The sequence below is a fragment of the Prionailurus bengalensis genome, chromosome B3 (genome assembly GCF_016509475.1).
Source record: "Prionailurus bengalensis isolate Pbe53 chromosome B3, Fcat_Pben_1.1_paternal_pri, whole genome shotgun sequence".
NCBI classification, from domain to species: domain Eukaryota; kingdom Metazoa; phylum Chordata; class Mammalia; order Carnivora; family Felidae; genus Prionailurus; species Prionailurus bengalensis.
Window position 1 is genome coordinate 61,721,378 of NC_057355.1, and position 12,423 is coordinate 61,733,800.

General features: G+C 45.1%; 1 protein-coding gene across 4 annotated transcripts in view; it reads right to left on the minus strand.

Moving 5' to 3' along the window:
- MAPKBP1 (mitogen-activated protein kinase binding protein 1) overlaps window positions 1–12,361 on the minus strand; it is a 57,006-nt gene extending 44,645 nt beyond the window's left edge. For 3 of the 4 annotated variants that reach the window (XM_043555598.1, XM_043555600.1, XM_043555597.1), the window contains exon 1: window positions 9,443–12,361. In XM_043555598.1, coding sequence (XP_043411533.1) covers window positions 9,443–9,559 — 117 coding nt within the window. In that variant the 5' untranslated portion in view covers window positions 9,560–12,361. The remainder of the gene's footprint in view (window positions 1–9,442) is intronic. The other variant, XM_043555599.1, reaches the window with a different exon arrangement.
- Window positions 12,362–12,423: the final 62 nt, after the last annotated feature.

Consider the following 12,423-nt stretch of genomic DNA (forward strand, 5'->3'; position numbering starts at 1 on the left):
TACAGAGAAAAAGGAGAGGTTTGGGGTAGGTAGAACTAGCAAGTAATCAGGAGTGTGAGTTACACAATCAACTGCCAACTAAGGGCAAGACAGGTTCAAGGGCCATGAATCCCACACACCCAAACAAGCAAGGCATCTGTTGGTCTCCACTGCACTCCCCCACCTTGCTCCAACCCCAGAGAGAAGCAGCAACTACTTTCAGCTTAAGGTCATCTAATGCCACAAAACTGCACCCTGTCAACTTGACATTCACGCACCCACAGAACCACAAGTTGAACTGTTCCTAATGGTACCACAAGGCAAGGAGTGCAAATCGGGAGTTGGGGTGAGAAGAAAAGCAAGGATGTAGAGGTATAAAGGAGGGTTACCAAGTGATGACTCCACAACAGTCTGAGAAATTCATTACATCAACTTTTATGGGGAAAGTTGGGGGAAAGGTGTATTTTTTCAGGTACTGCCCTTTTCCAAGCTGAACGCAGGGTGCAACTCTTGGCTATAGCAATACTAGGCATACTTATATGCTCAGTGTCACACTGTGCACATGAAGACTCCCTGGGAGAGGCACAGAATCAAGATTAAGTGTGGGCTGGGCATCTGGGTGGCTCGGTCAGTTGAGCATCCGACTCTTGATTTTGGCTCAGGTCATGGTCTCACAGTTATAGGATCGAGCCCCACATCGGGCTTGGTGCTGGCAGAGTGGAGTCTGCTTCGGACTCTCTCTCTCTCTCTCTCTCTCTCTCTCTCTCTCTCTCTCCACCCCACCCCCGCTCATGCACATGTGCTCTCTCTCTCTCAAAATAATAAAACATAAAATATATATATAAAGAAAGAAATTTAGAAAAAAAAAAAAAAAAGATTAAGGTAGGCTTTGTAGTTAAAATAGCCGAGGTCTGAATCCTAGTCCCGCCACCTACTGGCTATGTAACCACCAGCTACCCACCTAACCTCTCAGCATCAGTTTCCTCACCTACAAAATGGTGACAGTGACAGTGTTTATTGTAGGGTGATGTAAAACATGAATGAGATAATATATGTAGAATGCTTAGCACAGTACATACATAGCAAAAGCCAATAAATGTTAGTTATTATTACCACTACAAGTATTATTATTTCTAGTATGATTTTAGGAGAGTAAGATAAGGAAAGGAAGCACTGACAACAGAAGTTGGAAAAAGTGGTTCCAGTAAGCACACTGCCTGAGAATGTTGAATAGCACAAATTCATAATGGATGGGGAAAAAAAAGAAACTTGAAAAGCAAAAACATAGTCAAGATCAAGACCTTGGGATTTAAGTTAAAAAACCATATTAGGGGCACCTGGGTGGCTCAGTCAGTTAAGCATCCGACTTTGGCTCAGGTCGCGATCTAGTGGTCCGTGAGTTCGAGCCCCGCGTCAGGCTCTGTGCTGACAGCTCAGAACCTGGAGCCTGCTTTGGATTCTGTGTCTCCCTCTCTCTCTGAACCTCCTCCCCCATTCATGCTCTGTCTCTCTCTGTCTCAAAAATAAACGTTAAAAAAATTTTAAAAAAAACCAACATATTAACCACATAACACATAAACCTCATCTCCACCCTTACCTACCTTGATGACACTGTTAGCATCACATCCTCAGAAACTGCCAACACCTTGGTAGTGCTCCATTTCTTGACTTTGGGTGGTGATTACGTGGGGGACTATATTAGAATTACATACAATATTATATTATAATACTTCACAAACTTTCCTGTATCTGCTATACTTCATAATTTTTTTTTAATTTTTTTTAAACGTTTGTTTATTTTTGAGACAGAGAGAGACAGAGCATGAACAGGGGAGAGGCATAGAGAGAGGGAGACACAGAATCTGAAACAGGCTCCAGGCTCTGAGCTGTCAGCACAGAGCCCAACGCGGGGCTTGAACTCACGGACCGTGAGATCATGACCTGAGCTGAAGTCGGACACTTAACCGACCGAGCCACCCAGGTGCCCCCTTCATAATTTTTTAAAGTGTGTTTTGTTTTTGAAGTGCTAGCACCTTTAACAGAGTCAGCTGAGTGTATGGGGAAATGAGCAGAGGCACCACTAAAGGAATATCAAACTCAAAGCGTGATGAGACATATGGGAAGTTAGAAATTGTAGGGCGCTCAGCATGAATGAGAAGCAATGTTCAAATCCAGGAGAACCTAAGAAACTCCCTTCTCAGGATTCCTCCAAAAGAGAATGTGACACAGTGGAAAAAAAAAAAAAATCAGCCATGTGGTTTCACTAAGTGTTCCAAGATCTTAAGTAAATTTAAATCTCAGCTACGAAAGCAGGGGCAGGGAAGGGAAACCATCTTCAGCTTCATTCCAGTTTTAGGAAGAGATTAAAGTATATAAACTTAGAAATCTAGTCTAAAAAAAACCCACTGTTTTATAGACCAGAGAAGCAACAAAAAGCATTACAAACATTCTGTGTGATAAAATGAGAGGGGGTGGAATTTACTCCCTAGAAGTCTAAGAGGAGATACCCATCCTGTGATGTGAACTCAGTCTTCTGTAAGTGCCCTTCAAAACAAGAGGAAAATGATATAGCCAATTAAGAAGCATTGTAGACTTGCTGATATAACTGTTGGGAAGAAGGAAACCAAGGTGTGGGAAATGTGAACACTCAAAAATACCAACCCTAAAGATCCACAGTGCCCAATGTGTCTGTCATACTCACTTTATTTCTGGCCCTCCCCTACCGGAGCTTTCTTTTAATTTTAAGAGGTAACAGAAGTTAAGGTAAAACCTACAGGGGCGCCTGGGTGGCGCAGTCGGTTAAGCGTCCGACTTCAGCCAGGTCACGATCTCGCGGTCCATGAGTTCGAGCCCCGCGTCGGGCTCTGGGCTGATGACTCAGAGCCTGGAGCCTGTTTCTGATTCTGTGTCTCCCTCTCTCTCTGCCCCTCCCCCATTCATGCTCTGTCCTCTGTCTCTCTCTGTCCCAAAAATAAACATTGAAAAAAAAATTTAAAAAAAAAAACAAAAACCTACAATGTGGACTCGATTCAGCAAACATCCAAGCAGGTGGGTTCTCACTGCACAACTCTACTGACAAGTGCTGTAAAAGGAAGCTGTCAGAAAACCTGGACTTGTCCGGCATTAAACAACGGAGCCCAGAGGAGAGACTTAACTTGTAGCAGTGGGAATGTGATGTATAATACAACAAATCCTACTGAAAACACTGTAGCTTGTTTTCTTACCAACATTGCAGTCAGCCATAGAGTAAAACCAACAGATACTCTGAGAACAACAATGCAACAGACCACGTTCCCAGAGAGGCTTCGTTTGAATAAACAAAGTCCCAAATTTCAAGCCCTGGACTGTCTTCCAAACAAAGGGGCAGTGATAACAGCCACAAGCCCAACTTTAGATTCAGTGGGTTGACAGAGAGGTCACAGAAGTCAGGCTGATGGCTCATTTCTACCAACATTTTCTCACGAGTCAAGAAATGAAAACACACAGGTGACAAAGAGAAGACAGAAGTGAAGGCAGAGAAATCCCAATGGCCCCAAAGACATTCAAAATATGGGCAGGAAATAAGACAGTGACTCAAACTGATCCAACAGGGGACACCTGCCTTAAATTACAAGTGAGGGGGGAAAAGAAACTTGGAAAGCAGCAGTGCCGTCAGATTCTGAAATGAGTGAGACCAAGTAGATGAGGGAAGGCTTTGCAAGACAACTTACAGCCTGGGCTATTTTAGACAGCAAAGGAAGAGTTGGGCTGGTGAGAGAAGAATCCTCTCTCTCTCCAGTGAGAATCACTTTGAAGGCTGAGGGCAGCTGCAGGCACCGGAAGGAGAAATGAAGCGGAGATCAAAGGAACAAAACCAGGAGAACACCTCACACTTTTCATTGCACGCCACCTGTTTTGAGGATCTCAAGACACTTTACAAGCCTTACTTGAGGAATATATCAGTGACAGAAGACTCAGCAAGAAGTTGCCCAAGGTCATTCACAAAGGCTGGTGAGCGGCAGGGCTCCTGCCCACAGGGACCCTCTATCCTTTGTCATCTAATTGTAGGTGGGGAGCCCAGGGAGTGTGTATTAAACACTAAAAACTCTGGGTTCCTATGAGTGCCAAGGGAAGTGGGTAGTGGAATGGTGACATAAAAAACTGGCCAGGACTCAGGGATATTATCATAAAGTTTCCTATTCCTGCCCACAGAGGAAATTCCTGCTGATCTGTCTTAGTAAGGCAATTATCAGTTCCTCATATCTGACCCTACAACAGGGCAGTTCTCTCAGATCTATCTCTGACATAATAGTTTACAGAGCAATCCGTCTAAAAGACACAGTGGAGATAACTATTCAAGGAAAAGAGTATACTTAATGGACTAGCTTTCTATACACTCAAGAAGCCTCAATGAGGACTTGGGTATGAAGCCAACAGACTTCGGGGTCCTAGCACTTAAGCCAGGGGTTCGTAACCCAGCAGTGGACTTCTGGTGGAGCTTAATATATCCACAACCACTAAACTCTATTCCCAGAGCTTCTGATTCCATATAGCTAGAATGGGGCCCAGGAATACGCATTTTTGAAATGCTGCACAAATATCCTATCTCACTGCTGTCCTGACTCCTCTCCTAAGTCGACAGCCATCAAGCTTGAACCATTGATCCATGAATGCTTTGAAAATGAAAATGCTTCCCCACCACCAAGGAGGCAGATTAAAGAGTCTCAGGACTGGGGCACCTTAACTCAGTCAGTTAAGTGTCTGACTTTTGATTTCGGTTCAGGTCATGATTTCAGGATCATGAGATCAAGCCCCACGTTGGGCTCTGCATGGACAGCATAGGGCCTGCTTGGGATTCTCTCCCTCCCTGTCTCTCTGCCCCTCCCCCGTTTATGCTTGCGCTCATGCTTACACTCTCTCTCAAAATAAATAAATAAACTTAATAATAAAAAAAGTTTCAGTACTAATACCTGGACTCAAACACTAAGCAAAAGCGAAAATTAGATTATTGCCAGTTTTTTCTCTTCCATGAAAATCCCCTACACAAACTCTTCTTAGAGCCACGTATGAAAAGGCTCCACCATACAATGAGACATGAGCAAATTGTGGGGAAAAATGAGACAGAGAAAACATTAGAGCTGTATCCATAAAAACAGAGAACTAGAAGAAAGCTCCAAGTCATCTTGCCCATTGTTTTCAAAGGAATAATACATACCCCAGAGTGGATAAATGGCTATTAAGGAGGAGGAGGATTTCAAAACCTCTTCACTTACGTTTTCAAAATCTAACGGCTCTCCAGCACAGGCAATCCTTTTGTATCCCTCAATGAAATCATGCCTGCTCGGCTTCATTCCATTTCTGTCCTTTGTTAAAACAGAAAAACGACCCAGCTCCTTCCACATAAAAATCTCCCGGAAGCTTGAAGAAAAGAGGGGGAGGGCTAGCTCCCCGGAGCACACACATGCTGAAGGAAAACACAGCCTCAGCTGAGATGAAAGGCAGAACTGACAACTGTACAGGATTTGAAGCTGAAAGGTGTTTACAACTGATAACTTTGAGTTACACTTCATCGAGACTCAGCAGATCTGGCATAAAACCTCAAATTACTCTTCTCCAATTCTATCTCAGTGCAGAGACTTCCTTCCCTTAGAGAAAGTTTAATACAAATCCCAGCTCTCAATTACCCATTTCTCAGTCAATACTCTCAACCCCCACTTCTACTGGCTTCATTTCAAGCTTCTAACCATATTTAAGCCATATTTTCAACTAGGTTTCTCCTGAATTAAAAAGTCTTTCATGAGCACTACCTTCTGCATATATGTACTTCCCCTTCTCACTTGGCCTCTTCACTCCTAAATAGGCTAAATCTCTACTTCTTTTTCAACATTATTCCTAATTTCAATTTCTCTTTAAAGAGGTCACAAATCTGCTCCTAATTATTTCCTATTCTTCTGGAATTCCACGTTTATCCCCACTATATTTGACATCATTCATTTATTCTTTTCATTCATTTATTCATTTAGTATTTACTGCATACCTTACACTATATTGTGATGTGAAAGAAATAAAAAGCAAGGCCCTTGACCATAAGAAATAAAGACACACAGGGGCACCTGGGTGGCTCAGTTGGTTAAGTGTCTGACTTTGGCTCACGTCATGAGCTCGCAGTTCATGAGTTTGAGGCCCGCTGTCAGGCTCTGTGATGACAGTTCAGAGTCTGGAGGCTGCTTGGGATTCTGTGTCTCCCTCTCTCTCTGTTCTTCCCCCACTCACACTCTTTCTCTCTCTCAAAAATAAATAAAGATTAAAAAAAGTAAAAAGAGGGGCGCCTGGGTGGCGCAGTCAGTTAAGCGTCCGACTTCAGCCAGGTCACAATCTCGCGGTCCGTGAGTTCAAGCCCCGCGTCGGGCTCTGGGCTGATGGCTCGGAGCCTGGAGCCTGTTTCCGATTCTGTGTCTCCCTCTCTCTCTGCCCCTCCCCCGTTCATGCTCTGTTTCTCTCTGTCCCAAAAAATAAATAAACGTTGAAAAAAAAAATTTTTTTTTAAAAAGTAAAAAGAAAGACATACAGGGGTGCCTGGGTGGCTTAGTTGGTTAAGCCTCCAACTTCAGCTCAGGTCATGATCTCATGGTTCATGGGTTCAAGCCCTGCCTTGGGTCTCTGTGCTGACACTCAGAGTCTGGAGCCTGCTTCAGATTCTGTGTCTCCCTTCCTCTGCCCCTCCCCCACTTGTGCTCTGTTTCTCTCTCTCTCTCAAAAATAAATAAATATTTTAAAATTCCACAAGAAAGAAGGAAAGAAAGAAAGAAAGAAAGAAAGAAAGAAAGAAAGAAAGAAAGAAAGAAAGAAGTGAAGACATACATAAAAGAACAATTACAGATTGGTCCCAAGGTACGGGGCTACTCAGAGAAGGCTCTATGGCTCCAGCAAATATAGAGTTGGATCTAAAAGTAAGTGGAGAATTTGGTGAAAAGGCTACTTTAGACAGGAGGAACAATATGACTCAAAGCAGCAGGCTATCTGAGGTAAGAGCTCCATAAAGGCCCTCTGTCACCACCTTCTTTGCCCCCTACAACCATCCTCAAAGGCCTATGTCTTCTGGTCTTCAAATTTTATTTCAGAGTTAGTTATCTGTGAATCACAAGCTTTCTGACTGCTACCATGATTACCCACAGCCAACGCACATTAGAGCAGCTCACTAAGCTTTATACATCAGATCCTAGATGGACTGCTACAGGGCAGGCTTTTAGAGTCATCTTAGGTAGAGTCTTCAATAAGGAGTGGGGGGTGGTCAGGCATCTGTAGGGTCCTAGGCACACAAAGACAGCAAATACTTTTGGGTGCTAAAAAAGAGACATAAGCCCTCTTGCTGTCAGACTATTCAAGAGTCATTCAACTTCAGCTAAGTATTCCCCTCATTCACAGCTCTAGGACAAACAAAGCCATTTAAAGCAGTCAGAACCACTGAATTCCTATTTGAAACAGGGATGTTTAATGGTGATGCCACAAGGATTCTCTTTTTCACTGTCTTCCTAGAGAGTTTCTCCTCCTCTCTTGCCTCAGGACTCACAGTTCAAGCATCCCAAGCTCTCTGAAGTCTTTCCTAATTGCCCTAAGCTGATCCCTCCCCTGTGCTGCCCTTAACACCTCTAGGCTTACTTCTAAGACAAGCACTCAACATGCCATGTTGTAATTGTTTGTTTGTCTGACTAGCCACAAGCTCTTAGAATTATTATTTTTTTAAGTAGGCTTCCCGCCCAGGGCAGAGCCCAACACAAGGCTTGAACTCACAACCCTGAGATCAAGACCTAAGCTGAGACCAAGGGTCCCTTAAGGTACTGAGCCACGCAGGTGCCCCTAGCCACAAGCTCTTGGATGGCCAGGATATTTTACTCATCACTGATTCCACACATAACAGGCACACAATAAGCATTTGTTGAATGCATTAGTGATGAGTGATACGGGAAGTTTTAAAGAATGGTGACAGTACCTTCTGGATTCCAGACCAAAATTATAGTATTAACTTACTTACTATTAACTAACTTACTTACTAATTCTTCAGTATTAACACTGAAGAATAAACTCCCATCATACATTTCTACTACCTATACCACTCTTGGCCAGAAAAAGAGGTCAAAAGATATGAGAAGATTGCTCTAATAGTGGTAGTCACTGTCAAGTTATCAGCCAAGAATAAGAGCACTTGCAGCACTAAGAATGATCCAACATAGTAAGTGAGTGAACACTGTCAAATCTAAGACAGTGTCTAAGTTCCAGGCACATACTCCTACCTCTGCAGAATACGAACAATGAACTCCTATTAGACTCCTAATATAGGTCACTATCTCCACTGCCATGGAACCTTATAGCCAATTTCAACTGAATTGAAACATCCTGCTGAAACATACAGGAAAGCTGTTCTCCCTCTGACCAAATCCAAGTAAGGTTCTGCTAAAGGACAGAGATCTGAACTAAGTCCTCCCACAATCCTGCCATGTTGTATATTAGTACTCTAAATCATTCCTCACTGGCTTTATTCATCTCTGAAGAGATACAGGCAAGGCAGTAAAATGCTGCTGTCTCAAATGCCTCTCCCTGTAGCAATCCTGCACCACACAAGGCTACTGTGTTTATAGGCTGCTAATATGACACAAAAGTCTAATCTGATCCTGTGGGAACAAAGTCCCAGATTCTTTTAGGGATTAAATGAATTTAGTCTACTTTTGTATTCCCAAAATTGTGGAGGCTCAACAAAGTTGAAGAAAGCATAAAGCCAATACTCAGACAAGTGAGGGGATGGAAAGGGACTAGGCCTCTGAGGAACTTCTGCAGCAGGGTGGGATGTGGCTCTTGGCAGAGAGGGAATGAGATAGGCATTGTTCAAGGACAAACCAGGAGGTCTGTTTTACTGGTAGATACCAGGCTCCTTGCATGTTATCATTCCTAAGAAGCCAAGAGGCTCCAGTTAAATTAATTTAGGTTTCTAGAAAAGGCAAATAAATTTGTTTTGACCCCAGGCAAACGCATTTACCAAATCAATTCCTCAAACTAGGTGTTCATTCTGCTACTCCTGTCTTGCATAACCTCAGCTGTGACACTAACACCTGCAGCTACATTAGTCACAACTCAGCCCTTCACAGGATATGTGGTCCCACTACCCTCTTCCAAGAAGGGAAACGGAGTCATCAATTATGAACTGGCTTCCCCAAGCACAGACTTAGTTTGTAGTGAGGCCACAACTGAATCCAGCTTGCCTTCCTCCTATTCGTCTTCATGGAGAAATCTCACCATGCCCACTGCTGCTTCCTTTAACCTAAAACCAAATCATTGTTTTCTTAAGGGGCAGAAATGGGCACACTTGCTCCTTTAGAGCCAACAGGAGCTTCTAGTTCTCCTCTTTCCTAAGAAAGAAGAAGGCAAAAGAGGAACACGGAGCAGAGGAGGGGAGGCTTGGAAAGGGGTGCTTCCCAATACCAGGACTCACCTTGGAGCTGAGGTCTTCTCGCCGGTTTCCTGCCTTACTCCTGCGTAATTTGATGGATGGGGATCGAAGTAGATTCTTGATCCGGCTGGTAATGGTTGACCCTTCCACAGCCATCATGATGAGGAGCCCCAGGGGACAGTTCCTGGCCCAATCTTGGGACTTGTCTCAAAAGCAGCACTGCCTTCCCACTCCACAGGTCCTTCCAGTATGCCCTCCCACTGACCTGAGATGGCAGAGGCCACCTTACCTTCTGCCTAGTCGTGTCTGCAGCTATTATCTCTAGGTATTACCCTCTCCCTCTTTCTCATACCTGCCTTCTAGCACCGCGCTGTTTGTTACATCTGAAGGACAAACCCAGAAAAAGGGGGGAGTGGGGGGGTGGGGAAAGCCTGAGCTGCAAAGAAATGCCAGGCCCACGCCTGCCAAAGGCGTTTAGCCGGAGGGATGGGATTGGCCCTAGCAGGGCTAGTGGTTGGTCTGGTCCCCGTTAATGCCCAACTGTTCCCATGGCAACTGCGGTGTCTAAAGAAGGAGGCCGCCTAGGCCACTGAGGAGTCCCGCCGGGGGCTTTGGACACCTGAGCTGGCGGCCGTGGGGACACTCGGCGCGGCGGGGCTCGCTGTGGCCCGGCAACCGGTTCTGCCACGGGAGCCTCCCTCCCCCACCCCGACCCTTGGCCCTCCGCAGGAGACTGGACCCTTCTCTTTCACTTCCCTCAGCAGCCCCAGCTACTCGCCAGCGCCCCCGCTCGGGCCCAGCCTCACCAGCCCCAGGGCGCGGGGGCCACCCCGCTCACAGCGCCCTCAGGCATCGCGCTCGGCGATTTCAGCTCCGCGGCGGCAGCAGCAGCAGCAGCTATGGTGGCACGAACGGCTCAAAACGCGAACTACCGCCTGGGCCAAGCTACGGGCTGGTGAGGCGGAGTCGAGGCGAGGGGGTGCGGTCTGCATCCAGGAGGGCGTTCTCAGAGTGGACCAGAAAGGCTTATGGAGGCGGAGCCAATGAAGCTAGGAAGCAGAGACAAGACTCGAGAACTGAGGGTTCCGCACAGGGCAATCGCGGGTATCGCTCCTAAAGGAAGGTCAACGAACGTGCCTTCAGAAGTGAGACAACCAGCCTTTTATGGTATTATCAGGCCTCGTCCTCCAGAGAACTGCACTTCCCTGAGTCCCAACAAGACATTAACCACGCCCCCATGGTGCTGCGGTTGGCATTTGAGAGGCCCGAGAGACCTTAGCCAAAACCAACTCCTTGCTCAAAATTACAAGATTGAGGTACAGCTTTAAGGGTCTGCTCCCATCGACCCCAAGCGCTGGGATTTAAAGCGGTTTGAATCGTTTCTGCTCACCGCCTTCCCGGCGCGTAGACCTGCGTGCAAATGACTCCTGAATAGCTCTTAAGATCGCTAAGAAGTGTTTTGAACTGGGCAACCTGATTGGCCATGATCGAAAAGGGGGCGGGAGATGACAGCCATGAACTGAGCTTCAGGTGTGCGAGGGAAGGGAGAGACAAGTGAAATGTGCCTATGAAATAACATGTTTCCTTTAGGCTCCAATGTCTCACCACGCTCTCTCACCTGGAGTTAACAGACTTTCTTGCTCCGGATCTTTTATTTGTTCATGTCAAGATTTGCTCCTTTTCCCTAGTACTGTTGCTTTGGCGAGGTCACGGTCAAGCTTGTTGGCACTATATTTAGTGATATATTTTTTCGAGCTCATCCTGGGGGTGCGGAGTGGCGCGCGCACAGAAACACTCATATTCCATAGGTGTCTCAACCTGAGTTTATTTCCTAGAAGCCTTTTGGCCTCATTGCTACTTCAAGAAATTACCTATGGAAAGGTTAATGTGAGCCAAAAGACTTGGGCCCCAGAGAAACCATACACGGATAGGTCTCACCCTATCCAAATTTTTGGAACCCCTGGGGGAGATGACATGTCAGCAAAAGGATTAGGACCCCTAAACCTATTCCTTGTATAGCCATTTGGCAGAGGTATGCGCTTGTGTGTATGGTAGCCATGTACTTAAAAATGAGATCCGCAAAGCTCACGAGTTGAAACAAAAATCAGGAAAGGCACCTAGATGGCATGAGGTTTCCTACCCTTCCACTACACACAAAATGGGATTTTCACGTTTACTTCTCAAATCTCAAGGAAAGAAGCAAGGGTCAGCCACCAAGAGTATTAAATGGGGAGTTGGTTCTTTAAATTTCTTGCTACTTTTACCTCCAAGGGGGTAGCAGCCAATGTAACACTAATAAATAGTGCCACCTGCTGTCCTTACTTGTGTGCTACATGCCCCACCAACTGCTGCCTCCACACTCAAGAGTCTCCCTAATTCTCTCCAGATTTTTGTGTCCACTATTGGTTTTCTCACTTACCACTTGTGGCCAGGTGAATGGGCTTACAAAGTGTCATTGGTCATTTCCTTTCCAAAGGTACCCTGGTTTACCCCCTTAGAGAAAATGTTCCCCAAATTACTCTCATCTGAAGCTCAAGTTGTAGAGGCAAATCCAAGCTAATTTCATTGTCTAAAATGATCGAGGTGATAAAACTGAGAACAGTGTAATGAGATATTCTAAGTCTAGAATCTGGGTACTCCCGGTCTAAGGCCAAAACCACGTATTATCAATTCTTCACCATTTAGTACATTTATTGTCTAGGTACCCTGCAGCTTCTGAATAGTCAATATGGGAATAGGATCTAGACTGTTCCCATGCTTAATTCCTCAGAAAATAGCAGTCCCAAGTCCAGTGTGAATAAAACCATTCTTCCCTTTTCTCCAAATAATTCCCAACCCACCCTCCAAATGCAGTTGACCCTTATATTAAGTATTTCACCATCCATACACTATTTCACTTTTTATTCTGCTTGTGTATGTCCTAAACATACATGGTTGTCAGATTTTAAAATTCTGTCTGGGAATGGATGTATACAATTGTCTGTTTTGCACTATGCTCATTAGATCAGATTTTAAAATTCACC